Source organism: Maniola jurtina, chromosome 16 (assembly GCF_905333055.1).
Source record: "Maniola jurtina chromosome 16, ilManJurt1.1, whole genome shotgun sequence".
NCBI classification, from domain to species: Eukaryota; Metazoa; Arthropoda; class Insecta; order Lepidoptera; family Nymphalidae; genus Maniola; species Maniola jurtina.
The window spans coordinates 1,171,106-1,193,114 of NC_060044.1; the positions used below are offsets into that span (position 1 = coordinate 1,171,106).

Here is a 22,009-nt window from a genome sequence, read left to right on the forward strand (position 1 = left end):
AATAAATGCGTACGTACATGCCTGTCGTACAGGGGATGGCCGTTGGAGCCGGAAAGTCCTTGAGTGGAGACCGCGTTTAAGCAAGCGTAGTGTGGGACGCCCTCCAGCACGATGGACCGACGATATAAAGCGGCTGGTGGGAAGAGGCTGGATGAGGAAGACTGAGGACCGGGTGTGGTGGCGCTCTATAGCGAAGGCCTATGTCCAACAGTGGACGTCCACAGGCTGATGGTGATGAAATTCGTACGAAGTCACGCGACTACGGTGGGATATGAATTTCAACATTCGAACTCGCGTCCACTGATAAGAATGCACGTGTTTCAACAAGTAATCCCATAGGTGTAGTATATCTACCTACGCAAACAAAAAAAAACCCAAACATAATTAATTGGATTTAAGTAGTTTTTATTTATTACATTTGCATCGATAAAATTCCGATATCATTCTTAATTACCGGTTTGCTTAGATTATCACGAAATGCGAATATTTGTTACTAGCTATAGCTGTATAATATAGTATAATATAAGTACCTACATACATACCTATTAAACACTTTATAATATTTGATATTATATTCAAAGATGATAATGATATAATTAAGTATACCCAGTAGATGATAAGTTATCTTTGAAATTAAAATCTAAGTACTTAGGTACTAATGTGATGGATTAGCACAAGTTTAGTATCAAAATATTATGGCAAATTCCTTTTTTTTTTCACTCGAAATTACTTTATTATTCGATGACCAAGCATAAAAAAAATTGCAACCTCTCTTGACAAAACGATGCACCGATGATATCTGAATGCTAACCTACAATAGACAGAAAAGATACTTTATAACAATACTATAACTTTTAAATACCCAAATGTCTGTCAGCTGAACACAACTTTTCCGTCACTCGCTTCATACAAACGTAGTTCCAATTTCATTTGAATACTAAGCAACCAAAGTCCATGAAATTTTGCAGACATATTCTAGAAACTAATATCTATGCCTAAGCTATGCCTATGGTTTTCCAGATTTCTGTTAAAATATTCGGTTTCAAAGTTATGCGATCTTAAAAATTCACATACAAATATTTGAGCCCCTGTAATTTTAAAACTACATATTTTTAGAAAAATCTAAAACACCACAGGCATATTAGTTTCTAGAATATGTCTGCAAAATTTCATGGACTTTGGTTGCTTAATATTCAAATGAAATTGGAACTACGATTGTATGGAGTAAGTGACGGAGAGAGCCCTGTTAATGTCCGACCATACAAAGAATCAAAAGTTTAATTTGCTAATAAATAATCTGCTAAAAAAAAGGGAAATCTTTTCACGTGTCAGAATGGTACAACATGCAGCATGCGACATGCACCACCCGCCCTTCCACTGCTAAGCAATTACAGACCTTACAAAATTGTGCATTGTAAGGTCTACATCTCTTGAGGATGCTCCGGTGTCGGAGCGAAACATGCGTCGAGTGTGTTCTGGTGGATGTCTGTGATGTTGGTACTTGGGGCTTGCTTGCTGGCTTCACTCACGATACTTAGTTTAAAATATGCTAAAAAATTCAAATTGAGAATGGTTCGCGCTGGGTTTAGAGTTTAGACTATAGTTTGGAACCCTCGTAGCTTTAGTTTTAAGTTACGTAATTAATTATCACCACTATATCGTCCAAAAACAATTTCGACCATCAAAAGGAGTACAATTGTACCTACTTCGAATAAATGATTTTGACTTTGACTTTGTTTCCTGTCTGCCCAGTTTTGGTTAAGATTAAATTGTTGTTGTTGGTAAATTATTTGACGATTCAAAAGCACTTGTAAAAGTTTATATTTGAATAAAAATCTATTCTATTCTATTTTAAGAATTATTTTGGTCTGGTTTGGTGAGAGCTACGTGCTCGTTACCACCCAACCAGTATAAATTCTTGATGTCAAACGCTTTAGCGTTCCAGTGCGATGTAATCAGAAGAAGTACCTAGTGGCTAGCATCTATAATATAATCATCAACCGATAGACATCCACTCCGGACATTAGGTCCCTTGTAGGGTGTTGCCGCGGCGCCGCTATCCAGCGGCTTTGTACGACTCGTAAAAATGTCGTCCGTCCACCCAATGCTGCGCTTCCCGATGCGAGGTCGACATTCTAACACCTAGATAGGTAATCGTAATCTTTTATAAACCGGCCAAGTGCGAGTCGATTTCGCGCACCGAGGGTTCCGTACTTGGGTATTTTTTCCGACATTTTGCACGATAAATCAAAAACTATTATGCATAAAAATAAATAAAAATATGTTTTCGAATGTACAGGTTACCTTATACCCTTTCATATACCCCACTTGGTATAGTTATCTTACTTTAAAAATTGAAACGCATTTTAATTTTTTTTAATGATGTAACCACAAATTCATGGTTTTCAGATTTATTCCTTTACTTGTGCTATAAGACCTACCTACTTGCCAAATTTCATGATTCTAGGTCAACGGGAAGTACCCTATAGGTTTCTTGACAGACACGACGGACGGACGGACAGACAGACAGACGGACAACAAAGTGATCCTATAAGGGTTCCGTTTTTCCTTTTGAGGTACGGAACCCTAAAAGTAACAAAATCAAAATCAGCAAGGATCAACCTCTATCTAATAAACTATTGTTGACTAATTTTAATCTCTTTGGCAATGAAAGATTAGTAATAAATTAATATTATATAAAAGTTATACGCATTTTTAGGGTGCTTCATCGATCTGCTAAAATTTAAATGATTGAATTTTAGTTTTTTATCCGACTGCGCAACCAAAAGAGTGGTTCTGTCATGTTCTTCACTCTATTAGGTCCTATAGTACCTACCGTAGTAGTAGGTCATATAGTATAGCATAGCTTTAGTATAGTATAGCTTTCTGGCGCTCTAGATATCAAACACATAGACTGATTTTAATGATTCTTGCTCATAAGAGTGCTAATAAAGATGTAAAAAAAATGGAAAATCAATATGGCGCCCATTAGACACCATATTTTTGTTCTTCCAGTGTTTGCCTCCGAGGCACGGAGGAGACAAAATGCCATTGTGAAAATTTCAACTTTACCATAACGGTTCATGAGAACAGTTATGGTAAAGTTGAAACTGCGCTGACCGACAGACGGATAGACAGCGGAGGCTTAGTAATAGGGTCTTCCTTTGGGACCAACAGAACCCTAAAAAAAACAAAAGATAGATTTACGGTTTTCGATGGATTCATATTACGAACACAAACTTATAGAATATAATATTATGGTACATCAGTACCTACACTGTGTACAATTTACGTAAGCACCCACTACACTCGCGAGCAATTAAATCGATTCACTCACCAAGAACGCATACAGTTTTTTTTAAATAACGGATTTATGGAAATGTTTTGTCATCTAAAGCCTATAATTTAAGCTTTCATTTGGTAATATTATCAAAAAAATCTTTAGAGAAGAAACTGTTAAAACCTAAATGTAAATACCTAATCAGTATTTCATTTTCATGAATTGGTTATGAAAAAGAATTTCGTATGTGTTCTAGGGAATGAAGTCCATTTGTTTGCTCGCGAGTGTAGGGTAACACTTATCTTATTTATTCTTATCATAATTAATAAATAATTTTTCACGAAATCATATAAATACGCTCTAAGAGCCCCTAACTTTAATCCAGCTCCTGAAATGGCGTTCAAAGTAGCAATCTTGTGTCTTGCTGTCCTCCTCGGCAGCAATGGTAAGTACCTATCACTATCTCTGTCTATCAATTATATTTTAAAAGTCTGACACACCCCGGCTTCACACTCGATTTTTGAAAATCCTATCCGAGTAGATGGCTACACAAGTGTAAATTAATAACAACCCCGACAAGTGAAGGTTACAGTAACTAGAAAAGAGCTGATAACTTTCAAACGGCTGAACCGATTTTCTTGGATTATAGCTAAGAACACTCTCGATTAAGCCACCTTTCAAACAAAAAAAAACTAAATTAAAATCGGTTTATTAGTTTAGAAGCTACGATGCCACAGACAGATACACACGTCAAATTTATAACACCCCTCTTTTTGGGTTGGAGATTAATTACAGAGAAAAATCGGTCAAGTGCGCGTTGGACTCACACATAAAGGGTTCCGTAACATCGTGTAAGAAAAAAAGTACTTATTTTATAATATTTTTAATTTTCATGGCAGATATTTTGAAATCTTTATTAATTTTTGTTATAGCGGCAATAAAATTACACATTCTGTGAAAGTCTCATATCTTTACCTATTATAGTTCACGAGATTACAGCCCGCTGACAGACGGATAGACGGACGGACAGCGGAGTCTTAGTATTGGGTCCCAACAAAGGCACCCTGCCGGTACGGAACCCTAACTAGATGATGTCCGCGACTTGTTCCACGTGAATTTTGTTTATAAAAATCACATTTATAAAAAAACCAGATAGTTTACATCCCTTCCCTGGGATGCAAACTATCTGTGTACCTAATAATAATTGGGTAAATGCATGGATCGTGAAAAGCAGACAGACAGACAGGCTCATTTTCGCATTTATAATATTTTAAATATATTACCTAGGTAAAATACTTTGATATTATGTAAAATCACGAGATACAGCCCGCTGACAGACAGACGGACGGACGGACTGGCGCATTAGCATGTCGCTGACGCGACCTTGAAGTTTGAGCCCATCCCAAAACGCCCAAAGTGCCTAAAAACGTTTTCACTTAAAAAAAAATATTTTCAGCCTTCCCCATCGAAGAGGAGGAGCAGGACATGTCCATCTTCTTCGACCACACGGACCCCACGGCCCGCATCGTGGGAGGCACCAACGCCGGGAACGTGCCCTACATGGTGGCGCTCACCACCGGCAGCATCTCCAGGAGCTTCCTGTGCGGCGCCAGCATCGTGACGCGCAGGACCATGCTCACCGCCGCTCATTGCATGCGGGCTGCCGGCGGAAACAACCCCAGCAAGTACGGCAATAGTTATCTAAACAGACAGATTTTTATGCAAATAAACTTTAAAAGCGACCGACATAGCTCAAAGGATTAGCAAGCTGAAGTGGCAATGGACAGGTCATGTCTGTCGCAGAACTGACGGCCGATGGGGCAGACGTGTTCTGGAATGGAGACCACGTACCGGTAAGCGCAGTGTGGGACGACCTCCAGCCCGCTGGACCGATGACCTGAAGAAGGTGGCGGGGAGTGGGTGGATGAGGAAGGTGGAAGACCGTGTTTGGCGGCGCGCTCTTGGAAAGGCCTTTGTCCACCAGTGGACGCATACAGGCTGATGGAATGGAAAATTTTTGGAAGGAAAAAGTTTGGAATGCATTATGCACTACTGAAAAAAAACCAGCAACCAGAAATTGGTGGCTGTTGCCACCCACCACCTATTTTTGTTCCCGCCTTCTATTTTCATTGTACCTACCTATTCTTCACTTAAATCCACGTGGATGAAGTCGCGAGTATCAGTTAATATTGGAATGTAATTAAACAGCTATATTGAATCTTCGATTTTTTGAAAGATTTGAATTCCGTTTTCTTAGTGAATCTCTTATTGCAATACCAAATTCTCCACTAGCAACGCTGTCACCTGAACAGATAAATTCGACTGGCACTGTATGACGGAACTTGCGTGTTATTTCAGCTCCCTGCGAGGAACCGTCGGAACCAACCGCTGGAACAGTGGAGGGCGCGCCTACAACTTCCAACGCGGTATCATGCATCAGCAATACAACCACAACCAAATCAAGAACGACATCGGCATCCTCATCACCTCCTCCAACATCGCTCTCTCCAGCTCAGTTCAGCCTATTCCCATGAACTACGACTTCGCTAACGCTGGCCTCCAGACCAGAGTCACTGGCTGGGGAAACACACAGGTGAGAAAGGAAAAAACACGGGGTTATTCCACTACTCCCCATTGACAATCCCCATCAATGTGTGGGAGAATTTTAATGGGGATTTGCGGAAGAAAAGTTCACAAATCCCCACTATTGGGGATTGATTGAGGTGATTGCGATCATCACACTGTAGCTATCAAACTACAGCGAACTCAAAAGCAGGCAGTCTGATTAACCCCGAACTAACCAGCTTATTGGAGTAGCACCGTATAAATGTAGGATCTCTTTGCATGTATAAAGGGGAGCTGTTCGATTTTACTACAACCTTCCTTTTTTACACCAGCAATACATCAAAAGCAATTTCACCCTTACCATCTGTATGTCTGGTGTACTTCAAACACCTGTAGTGCCAGAAAGTTGTCGCTGCATACGTAACGTGTTTTTTCTCGGATTTCTCGAACTACTATTGGACAACTGGAACGCCCCTCCCCGTCCGTTTTCTAGTTGTCCAATAGTACTTCGAGAAATCGTCCCGTCCCGTCCGGGTTGGGGGAAAAACACGTTACGTATGCAGCTACCTTTATATTAGGTATAAATTGTGGGACCAACTCGCTTCGGTGGTGGTTCGTCATTTTTTTTAATTCTTATACAATTTAGCCCTTGATTGCAATCTCACCTGGTGGCAAGTGATGATGCCATATCAGATGGAAGCGGACTAACCTGGAAGGGGTATGGCAGTTTTTAATAAACCCATATCCCTTTCGTTTATATCACTTGTATCGTTTATATATCCCTAAATCACTTGGCGGCACGGCTTTGCAGGAAGGGTTAACCAGCCACTGCCGAAACCTCCCACCAGACAAAACTCCACAACCCGAGACTATAAAAATCCAAGGAAAAATTTATTTCTAGGCTGGAGGTCCTCTATCTCCAACCCTGCTGGAGCTCCGTCCCGTCGTCATGGACGGTAACCGCTGCATCCAGGACCTCAACCGTCGCGCCCAGGAACTCAACATCCGCGCGCCCCCCGTAGACCCTCGCGTAGAGATCTGCACCTTCCTCGCTACCGGACGCGGCACTTGCAACGTGAGTATGCAGGAGCATGTAACTGCCTCGTTCTTCCTAGTGGCTGTAGGTACTAAACAGCAAGGATTGTCATGAACGGGATGCTTCATGCATGCGCACGTCCTACTCGTTCTACACCTAGACAATGGTGCGTGCACGGCAGACTGTACGTGCGGTAAGCAATGTGGGTGGCAGAGCGTGACGTGATATGACAGCCAACCTGCGCCTGTTGCGCCCCGCTAATGAGAATCATAATATGAGCTCTGCGCCTTCAAGATCAAACCTTTGGTTGCTTGCCGAGAGTTCTTGGGGTTTTTTAAGAAATTGTCAAAGCCAGTTTTATCTATGGTGCAGGGTGTGTAGAGCACAGGGCATAGGGTCTAGGGGCGCTCTCAAAGATCCTGCACCCATGTAATGACCGATTATTTTGCACCTGAATATGCGCCATTTGCACCCGAAATTCCGATCACTGGTGAAAACATTTAACTGTTAGACCATTTTTGATTAGTCGGTACAGCAGCGGTACGACATAAGCACGCTACGTGTCAAAAGCCCACGCCACATCGACTTTCGCATATTTCTGCAGAAAATTACGCAGAGTCGAGAGATTTTCAACTTCCAGTACTTGCGCAACAACAGACCGTCATATGAGTGCATCCGGCTCGGTAAAAGCTGGGATGCCGTAAACTAAATCTTTACCGCCATTCTTTTACCCCCAGATTACCAAAATTTCCACTCTAATGAAGTCGGGAAGCGTCAGTTAGTCCATACTATAAATACTAATATTATAAACCCGAAAGAGTATCTGCCTGTCTGTCTGCTAACTTTTCCCAGCCCAACAATTTAACCGATTTTGATGACATTTGGTACAGAGTTAGCTTACATTCTGGGGAAGGACATTGGCTACATTTTATCCCGGAAAATCAAAGAGTACCCACGGCAGACTTAAGGGTCCATCCGATTAACCGATTTGTACAAAAATTGGTGCCTAGATAGCTTGCATCCCTGATCCCTGTAATTGACATAGGCTACTTTTTATCCCGGAAAATCAAAAAGTTCTCACGGGAGTCTTAAAGATACATCCGATTGTATAAAATTTGGTACCGAGGTAGCTGGCGTCCCTGTAATTGACATAGGATGAATCTTTCAAAACCTAAATCCACTAGAACGAAGCTGGGAAGGGTCGGCTAGTAATGTATAAATCTGTTTCCAGGGAGACTCCGGCAGCCCGCTGGTGCGCGCTGACCGCGGCCAACAGATCGGCATCGTCTCCTGGGGCTTGCCGTGCGCCCGCGGCGCGCCGGACATGTTCGTGCGCGTCAGCGCCTTCAGGAGCTGGATCATAACCAACACCGTTTAAACAATAAACGTTACCTACACCTAATTGATTCTCTTTATTGGCTTGCTACCACAAACCCTATCTTCACCTATTTTAACCTACCTACTTATAAAACTGTAAAGTAAGATGTCCACTAGAGACGGGTCGTGCAACGGTGCGGTGGGCATTTTGTATGTAAATAGTATGTATAATATTTACAGTCAAAGGTTGTAAGTTGTTTAGCACCTTAATTATCATATTTAGGTGGTATGGTTTTGCATATGCGTTAGTTCGAGTGTGGCGTGTTTGTAGAACAGACAGACATAAAACAAAGTGATCCTATAAGGGTTCCGTTTTTCCTTTTGAGGTACGGAACCCTAAAAAGGTCATAAGTGTGACAGGTTTTTGATGCAATAATTTCGCAGAATTGCTACCTTCGTACCTATTATCCGTTCCGCCGCTTGTCTAGTCCACGCAGTTTATATAAAATGTACATGATAGCAAGGGTTATTTGTCCTCCCCTCTCCTCAGGGGAATTTCTTCCTATTTCCCGGCCTTGGCCTAAGGTCAACGCTTATTCAAAAAATTTATGAGTTTTTCCAAAAAGATCGGTGGACGCTATCCCTAACTGGATTTTCTCTACAGTGTTTACATATTATCCATACTAATATTATAAATGCGAAAGTGTGTCTGTCTGTCTGTCTGTCTGTCTGTCTGTCCGTCCGTCCGTCCGTCCGTCCGTCCGTCCGTCCATCCGTCCGTCCGTCCGTCCGTCTGTCTCTCTGTCTGTCTGTCTGTCTGCTACGTTTTCACGGCCCAACCGCTGAACTGATTTTGATGAAATTTGGTACAGACATGGGCTACATCCCGGGGAAGGACATAGGCTACTTTTTATCCCGGAAAATCAAAGAGTTCCTGCGGGATTTAAAAAACCGAAATCCAGGCGGGCGAAGCCGCGGGCACCCTCTAGTAATTAATAATTAACTAAATAAGTAGGCATATTTTGATTTTTATAATCGGAGGATTATTTTAGAGAGAGAAGTATTTTATTTATCAGTCTATTATGTCGTATAGTATTATGTTTAATGTTTAAGTAGGTATATAACAAACTTTGTGGCGCTCTAGATATCAAACACATAGACCGATTTTAATGAATCGTGCACTAAGTAATAGACTTCTTTTAATCATAAGAGTGCTAAAAAAGATGTCAAAAAAATGGAAAATTTATTTACGCCCATTAGACAGCATATTTTTGTTCTTCCATTGTTTGCCTCCGAGGCACGGAGGAGACAAAATGCCATTGTGAAAATTTCAACTTTACGTTACGTTCATGAACCGTTATGGTAAAGTTGAAACTGCGCTGACAGACGGAGAGACAGCGGAGGCTTAGTAATCTAAGGGTCCTCCTTTGGGACCAACAGAACCCTAAAAAACAAAAGATAGATTTACGGTTTTCGATGGATTCATATTAGGTACGAACACAAACTTATAGAATATAATAATAAGGTACATCAGTGCAGTACATTGTGTACAATTTACGTAAGCACCCACTACACTTGCGAGCAATTAAATCGATTCACTCACCAAGAACGCATAGGTACAGTTTTTTTTAAATAACGGATTTATGAAAATGTTTTATCATCCTAATCTAAAGCCTATCAAAAAAATCTTTAGAGAAGAAACTGTTCCTTATTTTCTTAGCAAATACCTAATCAGTATTTCATTTTCATGAATTGGTTATGAAAAAGAATTCCGTATGCGTTCTTAGGAATGCAGTCGATTTGTTTGCTCGCGAGTGTAGGATAACACTTTTATCTTATTTATTCTTATCATAATTAATAAATAATTTTTCACGAAATCATATAAATACGCTCTAGAAGCCCCTAACTTTAATCCAGCTCCTGAAATGGCGTTCAAAGTAGCAATCTTGTGTCTTGCTGTCTCCTCGGCAGCAATGGTAAGTACCTATCACTATCTCTGTCTACCTTAATTATATTTTTAAAAAGTTTGACACACCCCGGCTTCATACTCGATTTTGAAAATCCTATCCGAGTAGATGGCTACGTTAAAGAAAAATATCGGTTAAGCGCGCGTTGGACTCACACACGAAGGGTTCCGTAACATCGTGTGATAAAAATAGTACTTACTTTATAATATTTCTAATTTTCATGGCAGATATTTTGAAATCTTTATTAATTTTTGTTATAGCGGCAATAAAATTACACATTCTGTGAAAGTTTAAACTTTCTACCTATTCATGAGGTACAGCCCGCTGACAGACAGACGGACGGACGAACAGCGGAGTCTTAGTAATAGGGTCCCAAAAGCACCCTTGCGGTACGGAACCCTAACTAGATGATGTCCGCGACATGTTCCGCGTGGATTTTGTTTTATAAAAATCCGGCGAGAACTCTTAGATTTTCTGGGATAAAAAGTAGCCTGTGTCTAATTTTTCCCTGGGATGCAAACTATCTCTGTACCTAATAATTGGTTAAATGGATGGATGGAAGTGAAAAGCAGACAGACAGACAGACTCATTTTCGTATTAAAATATTTTAAATAATTTAATTAGATACCTAGGTAAAGTACTTTGGTATTTTACATATTAGTATGTAACTGGATTTTAAATTAAACAATTATTGAAATGCATATTAGTAGGTAGGTACTTAGGTATATTGGGTTTATCACACTCCGCTATCTAAAGCTCTGATTTTAGTAAACCGATTTATAATGATAAAACCACAAGGTCGGAACTCGGAAGACCTTATAGGTACCTACCTAATTTTAAAAACGGAACAATATGACCTCAAGGAGATCCGTTTAGCGAAGGGTTTCGTACCATCATACAAGAAATAATATTTTATTTATTTATTTTTTATTTTCATGGTGGCCATTTAGAAATTTTATTATTTATTGTTATAGCAGCAATAGTAATACATATTCTATGAAAATTTCAACTCTCTACCTATTAGAGTTCACGAGATACAGCCAACTGACAGATAGACGGACGGATGGACGGACTATCAGCGGAGGCATAGTGATAGGGTCCCGTTGGCACTCTTAAGGTACGGAACTATGGAACCATAATTAGCATGACCTTGAAGTTTTTACCCTGGACCCCAAAACGCCCAATACCTATGCCTAAAATAAGTTTTCACTTTAAAAAATATTTTCAGCCTTCCCCATCGAGGAGGAGGAGCAGGACATGTCCATCTTCTTCGACCACACGGACCCCACGGCCCGCATCGTGGGAGGCACCAACGCCGGGAACGTGCCCTACATGGTGGCGCTCACCACCGGCAGCATCTCCAGGAGCTTCCTGTGCGGCGCCAGCATCGTGACGCGCAGGACCATGCTCACCGCCGCTCATTGCATGCGGGCTGCCGGCGGAAACAACCCTAGCAAGTACGGCAATAGTTATCTACAGAGACAGATTTTTATTCAAATAAACTTTAAAAGCGACCGACATAGCTCAAAGGATTAGCAAGCTGAAGTGGCAATGGGCAGGTCACGTCTGTCGCAGAACTGACGGCCATTGGGGCAGTCGTGTTCTGGAGAGGAGACCGCGTACCGGTAAGTGCAGTGTGGGACGCCCTCCAGCCCGCTGGACTGATGGCCTGAAGAAGGTGGTAGGAAACGGGGGGATGAGGAAGGTGGAGGACCGTATTTGGTGGCGCGCTCTTTGAAAGGCGTCGATTGGTGGACGTATACAGATTGCAATGGGATGGGAAAATTTTACAAGGGATAAGTTTGAAATGCATTATGCCTGAACTACTGAAAAAAACCAGCAACCAGAAAATGGTGACTATTCTCACCCACCTCCTAATTTTGTTCCACCCACCTTCTATTTTCGTTGTACGTACCTATTCTTCATTTAAATCCACGCGGATGAAGTCGCGGGTATCAATTAATATTGCAATACCGATATTGCATCTTCGATTTGCTAAAACATTTTTCCGTTTCCTTGGTGAATTTCATAAATTAGCAATAGGTACCTTATTCTCCACTAGCTACGCTGTCACCTGAACAAATAAATTGGTGGCACTATATGACGGAGTGCGTATTATTTCAGCTCCCTGCGAGGAACCGTCGGAACCAACCGCTGGAACAGCGGCGGCGTCGCCCACAACTTCCAACGCGGTATCATGCACCAGCAATACAACCACAACCAAATCAAGAACGACATCGGCATCCTCATCACCTCTTCCAACATCGCTCTCTCCAGCTCAGTTCAGCCTATTCCCATGAACTACGACTTCGCTAACGCTGGCCTCCAGACCAGGGTCACTGGCTGGGGAAGAACACAGGTGAAAAAGGAAAAAATACGGGGCTATTCCACTAATCCCCATTGACAATCCCCATCAATGTGTGGGAGAATTTTAATGGGGATTTGCGGAAGAAAAGTTCACAAATCCCCACTATTGGGGATTGATTGAGGTGATTGCGATCATCACACTGTAGCTATCAAACTACAGCGGACTCAAAAGCAGGCAGTCTGATTAACCCTCAACTAACCAGCTTATTGGAGCAGCACCGTATAAACGTAGGATCTCTTTACGTGTATAAAGGGGAGCTGTTTGATTTTACTACAAGCCTCCCTTTTTACAACAGCAATACATCAAAAGCGATTTCACTCTTACCATCTGTATGTCTGGTGTACTTCAAACACCTGTAGTGCCAGATAGTTTTATCCAGTCTTATATTATAAATTGTGAGACCAACTCGCTTCAGTGGTGGTTCCTTTATTTCTTCTTTATTCTTATACAACTTAGCCCTCGACTGCAATCTCACCTGATGGCAAGTGATGATACAGTCTCAGATGGAAGCGGGCTAACCTGGAAGGGGTATAGCAGTTTTTAATAAACCCATATATCCCTTTCGTTTATATCGCTTGTATCGTTTATATATCCCTACATCACTTGGCGACACGGCTTTGCAGGAAGGGTATAAACTATAAACTAGCCGCGGTCGAAGCCTCCCACCAGACAAAGACTCTACAACTCTAGAATAGAATAGAATAGAATATGTTTTTATTCAAATAAACTTTTACAGATAGAACTTTCTTTTAAAGATAGCTTTTGCAAATAATTTACCATTGGTTCGGAATGCCGTTCCTACCGAGAAGAACCAGCAAGAAACTCTATTTCTATAAACATCCAAGGAAAATTTAATTTATTTGTAGGCTGGAGGTTCCCTATCTGCAACTCTGCTGGAGCTCCGTCCCGTCGTCTTGGACGGTAACCGCTGCGTGCAGGACCTCGCCCGTCGCGCCCAGGAACTCAACATCCGCGCGCCCCCCGTAGACCCTCGCGTGGAAATCTGCACCTTCCTCGCTACCGGACGTGGCACTTGCAACGTGAGTATGCAGGAGCTTGTAACTGCCTCGTTCTTCCTACTGGCTATAGGTACTAAATGGCAAGGATCGTCATGAACGGGATGAAGGCTTGCGCACGTGCACACTCACCCACTCGTTGAACATATTATTGTATACAGGGTGGTTGGTAAATAGTATATAATGACGACACGTACCCACTACCCATGCTACTTTGATCTGATAAACACAATGCTGAAGTATAATGACGAAATAAAATTATAAAGAATTCCATTCAAAATTTTAAAAAAATTATGTCAAAGTTTTCATGACCCTAACGTGCCCTAACTCACTGAGATCGTTGGCCATCTTTAGATAGGCCGAGGCCAACGATCTCAGTGAGTTAGGGCACATTAGGACCATGAAAACTAGGTCATAAAAAAAAAATTGTATGAAAATTTTTATAATTTAATTTCGTCATTTTACTTTAGCATTGTATTTATCAGATGGGTACGTGTTATCATTATATATTAATTACCAAACACCCTGTATATAAACCAAATCTTTACCGCCATTATTTTAAAAATTCCACCCGAACGAAAAAGGGAAGGGTCAGCTAGTAATATAGAGTGTAACAGAACGCTAGCAAAACGACGACAGGTGATAGTACTGATGATTACTGATAAGTGATAACTCATAAGATACCATTAAAAAAACTATAAAAAAAATTAAATCCTGAATTTTTTAAAAGTTCACAATATATTACAAAATGGAGCATCTGACTGACGCTAGAGTTCAACGAACTGTTATAACCCTAGCCTAGGCCGCATATTGCTGACTTACTATTTCCAAATTGACATCAATAATAAAGCACCAATCAGCAGTATGGGGCCTATAAAACGATGCATTTGGCATCAATAATTCAGTTTCGACTCTTCAATCCGATCCGCTCTAACTTCGGACCCGGTTTTTGCCTGCCGGTTAGACCTCGGAAAAGATTGAAGAAGAGACTCCGGCTCTCTAAACCCTTCACTAGGGTCCGCGCTCGGTATAATCCAAGTAACTAAGTCGACTGTACGAACAAAGAACACTAAATAAACGGGGTGTTAATTTGACTTCAAGTTTGTTTCTCTGCCGCCGAGACACCCCGTCATAACATTGGTGTCAGAAGTGGGATTTCGTTAGGTTTTGGGTAGACGATTTTATTGTGATAAATATTTATTTTGATACGTGTATTATGGAAAAGAAAACAGACTAATTCATAGATAATTGTGAAGTGGAGTTTATCAAATGGGTTGGAAAAATCGGACATAGAAATTTCATTTATATCAGGGTAGAATGTAATAAGTTTATTACGAAGAGAGTTTAGAACTTTAAATATTTCTTGATAAGTACAAGAATCATAATGATGAACTTTAGTAAACAAATGGAAACATAATTTATTATTGAACTGAGTAGTTTTTATAGAGTATAATTCTCTATCGGAGTGTATAAAAGCCTCTTTGTCTTCTAGAGAATCAAGGATTTCTTCGCAATAAGGATTCGAGGAGTCCAGATCAAGTGACGTTGAATAAGCAATCGTGGAGCACGAGGTTTTTAGAAGGTTTTGGTCAAATTCGTGGATTTCAGTGGTAAAAGCCATAGGCTTGGACCGAGATTGAAGAAATTCTCCATATGAAGGGTCGTTTTTAGGTTCTGTATCGGTTATGCTAAATATAGGAGGACGGGATAAAGCATCAGCGTTAAGGTTTGTTTTACCAGATTTATGTATAATTTTATATTCATATTCTTCTAATTTGAGTCTCCATCGGACTAGTTTGCTGCTGGGGTCCTTGCAGTTCATTAACCAAACAAGAGGACGATGATCTGTTACTATTAGGAATCTCCTACCATATAGATAGGGTCTAAAAGTTTTAACGCCAAATAAAATTGCCAGAAGTTCCTTTTCAGTCGTATTGTAATTGCCTTCTGTTTTATTAAGAGTTCGAGAAGCATAGGCTATGGGTAGGTCTTCACCTATTTTACCTTGCGAAAGTATTGCACCTAGGGCAAAATTAGAAGCATCTGTTGTAAGGATGAATTCCTTAGAAAAATCAGGGTACTGAAGGATAGGGGCACTAGTAAGCATGGACTTTAAATTACGGAATGCATTTTCTTGATCTTGAGACCAGGAAAAAGGGGTATCCTTGCGAAGTAAGGATGTAAGTGGTTTAGTGATTTTGGAGAAGTCTTTAATGAATTTTCGATAGTATCCTATTAAACCAAGAAAGGATTTAATGTCTTTTGGAGATCTAGGTGTAGGATAGTTCATCACTGCCTTGACCTTTTCGGGATTAGGGGATACACCTTTATCTGAGATGATATGACCAAGATAAGCTACTTCTTTTCTTAAGAATTCGCACTTATCTGGCTGTAGTTTTAAGTTGTGTTTTCTAAGGGCATCAAAAATTAATTTAAGTTTATTTAGGTGAGATTGGAGATCATGTGAATAGATAATGACGTCATCGAGGTATATGAAACAGTGTAGACCTTGAAGCCCCGAAAGAACTGTGTTCATAAGGCGTTGAAATGTGGCAGGAGCATTTTTTAAGCCAAATGGCATTCTAACATATTCGAAGTGGCCATTGGGAACTGAAAAGGCAGTCTTGGGTGAGTCCTCTCTATTCATTGGAATTTGGTGAAATCCCGACGCCAAATCTAATGTGGAGAAGTATTTACTATGACCTAGTTGATCTAAAATTTCTGTTATATTGGGAATGGGGTAAGCATCTCCAACAGTAATATCGTTGAGTTTCCTATAGTCTACGACAATACGCCATTTCTTTTGTCCAGAGGCGTCTTGCTTCTTTGGAACTACCCAAATTGGGGATGACCAGGGAGAGTTTGATGGTTTGATTATGTTTTGTTTTAGCATCTTCTGAATTTGTTTATTTACTTCTTCTTTATGGCATTCAGGATACCTGTATGTTTTTACGTGGATTGGTTGGGAATTGGTAGTTTTAATATTGTGTTCAATGGTATTAGTGCAACTGAGGGTATCCCCCTCTAAATAAAATAAGTCAGAGTATTCGGAGCACAAATCAAGTAATGCTGTGGATTCTTCAGAATTAAGGTGTGAAGTTCGTATCTGGGTTTTTACTTCATGTGACCTATTTAGTTCCATTTGATTATTGGAAGAGTCGATTGAGTTAACCTGGTGGGAAAAATCTTCTAGTAGGTTACATGGGTTTAACTCTAAACAAAGGGACTCTATTGTAACGTTTTCATCGTTAGTGTTAAGGACTGAGACAGTGACATGATTATTGTCTTTAAGTGTAACAAGGCAATTAGATAAAAATACTCCTTTCTGAATTTCGGATTTATTGATATATCCTGTGATTATTTCGGGATTTGAGACATTGCATTCTATGATCATTTCGGAGCGGGCTGGAACGGTATATTTAGGTTTAGTAAAATTAATTTGTATTTGGTTATCGTTAATATTAAGGATTTTATTTTTGAAATCGATGTTGGATTTATGAGATTTGAGATAGTCGCTGCCGATGATACCATCAAATTCTATATTGATGTTATCTGGAATTAGATGAAATTTGCCTGAAGTGGTTTTGTTGTTTTGAAATATGAAGTCTAGTTGAAAATGTCCTAGGCTTTTGATAGGTACCGCGTCTTTGTTAATACCTTTAAATTGGATAATTTCAGGGGTCAGTATTGGTTGAATTTGTAATGAGGATTGTTTTATTAAGGATATACTTGCACCAGAATCGACCAACAGAACCAGTAAATTATTTGAATATTGAGATTTGACATAAATGTGCGGCAAATGTAATTTTTCGTTGTAATTTATTTCGTAGATGTTGGAGTATGTTTCAGTATCATGGGTTTTACTGGATTTTGTAGAATTAGTAGATTCGAGAGTAATGCATCTAGTGAGATTGTCATTATTTTTAGGGTTATCTGTTTGAGATTGGTTACCGTATTGATTTGTTCGTTGGAAGGATTCTGGTTCAAACTCACGACCGTGCTCATCATATTTCTAAATCCTCTGTATCCATGTCACAAGTCAACAGACAGGGTAACCAGCCCCAAACTCACGACCGTGCACATCATGTTTCTAAATCCTCTGTATCCGTGCCAAGAGCCAACAAACAGGGTAACCAGCCCCAAATTCATGACCATGCACAAATTACTAAACCCACTGAATCATTTACCATATCCACTGAATCCACTACCAAATCCACTGAATCTATTTCCACCTCCACTGAATCCATTATCAAACCCACTGAACCTACACCCAAACCCGCTGTATCTTTTCAACAAGCCAACCGACAGGGTAACCAGCCCCAAATGCATGGCATCAAAAATAATACTACGACCAATCCCATTTATATTCCAATAAATAATATAATAACTCTATTAATTCCTTTCAATGCATTATATCCAACTCTACTAATTCTTCAATATCTACTAAATCTCATAATACCTACAACATACCTATACCTACTACCTTACCACAATATTAAAACAGCTTTTTGATTCAAAGACATTAAGACTCAATTATGAAAGAAAATATTCATCTAATGACTCCTATTATCCCATCATTCAATAATACTACTTCAAAACTTAACTAAAAATATAAGAACACATAATATAACATAACATAAGTATATTGAATAACAACAAAAGTTTTAGACACTGTTTCAGCAAATGCCAATAAAGGTCATTATTAACTTTAGTGCTTTTTAGAAATTTCCTTAGAATCCTTAGTCCCTTAGAATATAGTACTTCATTCCGTGCTAAGTCCAATGCAAATTTACAATGAATTAAAGTCTTAATAATGCCATTTCAAACCTACCTCTACATTTAAAAAGAAATAAATTAATCATAATAATAAACATGTAAAAAATATTAATTCAATAGATAACCAACTTAAATATCATATACTTTTTACTACTTTTGTATTGATTAATCCACCCGTAAAATTATTGGCAATAACACGAAATAAATTAATATATTCCGCGCTACAAGACTTAAGTGTGATTAAGGTGATAAACAATAACAATTATTCGTGTAAACCAAGAAATATACAATCCAGTGTCGAAGATCCAATTTGTGAAGTGACCTTATTAACTGAACATGTGTAAAGTATCGCTGACTCTTGTAATTATAAAAAAGTTATCAAGCAAAAATGTAATATACTACTAATACTTAATATCCTATGTAGATGGATATATTTTAATCAAATGTCGCATGGTTATATTGTAACTTAACGTTATGTGTTATATTTATTTGTACATTTCAACAGGTATTCAAAACCCTATCTAAGTATTGTAAAGTCTACCATAATAATAATAAAGCCATTATTTTATTGCTGAAAATGTAAATTTACGATATTACCTATTTCATTTGCAATCTTAGACGTGTAGTTGTATACCTACATGTTTCCATAAATAGTATTTTTTATGCTTACAAATACTTTAAATAAGTAGGTATATAATACTGTACCGTTTTAATGAACTCGTTATTACTTACTATAAATAATAATAACATTAAAAGAAAATTAAATTTTGATATTCCATCGCAATGAAGTCATTAATAATTATTTGAAAAAACTGTTTTAAATTTTTTTTTAAAGACAAAGCACTAAAAAGCTTACCATAAGATACTTCAACTCATTCTATGTTTCAAAATCTATGTTTCAACTGTAATCATGTTCCACATCAGAATTTTAATATTATTGAAGATGATCATTGTTCTAAAGCTAAGGTAGATGATAATGTGTTGACGCTATGCCATACCTAACCTCTATTAAATTGTCAGATATAAACCTATATTTATCATATTAGATATAGTTACTATTTCAGTATAATGACTACTATATTCAGTATATATCAGTTTCTGTATTTTCTTATTTCTCATATAAATTATGTAAGTGTTTTTGCTGTAATAAATTGAATCAACATAGAGATAGTAGTACATCTTGTTGTATAAAAATCGTCAACACTTGTATAGCTAAATCCAAACGAAAACTTGTGAAAATTCTATAGAAAGGACAAACTCCGATTACGATACTGAGGATACCAACCATCATAGCACCGATTCACCAAGAAGAAATCTCGAAATAATGTAAAAACTCCCGTCATCTCTATTTTTATTTTTATGTCCTATCATTGTTACTTCCAAATAGCACCTTAGTTTAAATAAGCATAGTTTACTCAAAGTACTCGATGTACTATTTATAAGTTATTTTGTTTATGCTTCTAGTTTCTAAGTAATCTTCATGTTTTATTTTTCTAAATGTTTTCTATTTCTGTGTGTTCAATTTTTGTAAACTTGGATTATACTCACATCCGGTTTTGTTCCCGGATGTTCCGTTTAAGGGGGGAGGTGTTATAACCCTAGCCTAGGCCGCATATTGCTGACTTACTATTTCCAAATTGACATCAATAATAAAGCACCAATCAGCAGTATGGGGCCTATAAAACGATGCATTTGGCATCAATAATTCAGTTTCGACTCTTCAATCCGATCCGCTCTAACTTCGGACCCGGTTTTTGCCTGCCGGTTAGACCTCGGAAAAGATTGAAGAAGAGACTCCGGCTCTCTAAACCCTTCACTAGGGTCCGCGCTCGGTATAATCCAAGTAACTAAGTCGACTGTACGAACAAAGAACACTAAATAAACGGGGTGTTAATTTGACTTCAAGTTTGTTTCTCTGCCGCCGAGACACCCCGTCATAACAGAACGTTCCGTAAATAGGTCACTCGAAGTCAATTCCGCGTCGTAACTCGTAGGTGGAACATTAAGCCGAGTTTTGCACACTATACAATGCGGGTTTAAAAAATACTTAAGCACTAAAAGGCAAATGGTTTATGGATACATTGGATAATAAATGCTAAATTTTTGCTATATTGTAGTTACACCCTTTATATAAATCTGTTTCCAGGGAGACTCCGGCAGCCCGCTGGTCCGCGCTGACCGCGGCCAACAGATCGGCATCGTCTCCTGGGGCTTGCCGTGCGCCCGCGGCGCGCCGGACATGTTCGTGCGCGTCAGCGCCTTCAGGAGCTGGATCATAACCAACACCGTATAAACAATAAACGTTACCTACACCTAATTGATTCTCCTTTATTGACTTGCTACCACAAACCCTATCTATACCTACTTATATAATAACCTACTTATATAAAACTGTAAAGTAACACGTCTACTAGAGACGGGTCGTGCCGAAACGGTGCGGTGAGCATTTTGTATGTAGCATGTATACTTAATATGTACAGTCAAAGACTGTAAGTCGTTTAGCACCTTAATTGCGTGACATGGTTATGCATATGCATTGGCTATGCGTGTGTGGCGTGTTTGTAGAACAGACAGACATAAAACAAAGTGATCCTATAAGGGTTCCGTTTTTCCTTTTGAGATACGGAACCCTAAAAAGGTCATAAGTGTGACAGGTTTTTGATGCAATAGTTTCGCGGAATTGCTACTCGGATTCTGAGGCCGACCGTACCTTCGTATCTATACCTGTACGTACCGTACGTCCTGCCGAGTCTCTAGTCCACGCAATTTCATATAAAATGTAGGTACCTACATTATAGCAAGGGTTATTTTGTCCTCCCCTCTCCTCTCCGGCCTAGATAGGAACATCTGTGGTGAGGGTCAACGCTTATTCAAAAATATAGGTTTTTCCAAAAAACCCATGGACTTGACCCGTGAAAGTATCCCTAACTGGACAATTTCTATAAGTAGTTAGTGTTTATATAATTATAATTAACTAAGTAGATAGGTATATTTTGATTTTTTATAACTGTAGGATTATTTTAGAGAGAGAGAAGTATTTTATTTACAATTTTTAGCCAAAAACAATATTTTTTTGAATTTTTGTCTGTCTGTCTTGCGCGCTTCAGACGATCGAAATTCAATTATCGAACGGATTTGAACAAAACTTGGCAAAGTTAAAGCAGCTAATACCTATCTATTTACTACGGGTCAATATCAAGATATATAAGATAGTTTTTATCCCGAAAACAATAGAGATTGTTCAGGATAATGGACAGTACCTATTTTTGTCAATGTTACCTACTCCATAGAGTCCGTCAATGGTCACAATATTTTGTTCTTTAATCTATGATTTTGTTTCAGTCCGCAAATCGAATGCAACTATATTATGTTATGTTTCTTATACACGCTGCGGATGCATTATTAAGAAAATTATAGTGGATGTGGATAACATTACAATCGCTTATTTTATGGATTCAAAATTTTATAGAACTTGCCAAACTAAAATAAAATAAAAGCGTTCTTCGTCGTTGTGCTCTTTAATTTTAAGTTCAACTTTACATTTTAAATATGGAGAATGTCTTCACATTTAAAATGCACAGTTTATAAATACAAATTCAACAACAGACAGTCAAAAAGTGTATAACTAATACTTTGATTATATTATTTGATTTTGAGTTGACTTTGAATTTAATCAGTCAAATT

General features: G+C 39.0%; 1 protein-coding gene across 1 annotated transcript; it reads left to right on the forward strand.

The window, feature by feature from the left end:
* The first annotated feature begins 3,669 nt into the window (after positions 1-3,669).
* Positions 3,670-20,618, forward strand: LOC123873383 (chymotrypsin-1-like). The gene is made up of 5 exons (XM_045918232.1): positions 3,670-3,725; positions 11,394-11,622; positions 12,290-12,524; positions 13,400-13,573; positions 20,472-20,618. Exons 1-5 carry the CDS (start codon positions 3,674-3,676, stop codon positions 20,616-20,618), a joined length of 837 nt encoding a protein of 278 aa, XP_045774188.1. The 5' UTR covers positions 3,670-3,673.
* The last annotated feature ends 1,391 nt before the right edge of the window (positions 20,619-22,009 follow it).

Coding starts and splice junctions, on each gene's coding strand:
- LOC123873383 (XM_045918232.1), top strand. CDS start 3,674: ATGGCGTTCAAAGTAGCAATCTTGTGTCTTGCTGTCCTCCTCGGCAGC. Junction 3,726..11,393: donor TGTCCTCCTCGGCAGCAATG/GTAAGTACCTAT, acceptor AAATATTTTCAG/CCTTCCCCATCGAGGAGGAG. Junction 12,525..13,399: donor CTGGCTGGGGAAGAACACAG/GTGAAAAAGGAA, acceptor ATTTATTTGTAG/GCTGGAGGTTCCCTATCTGC.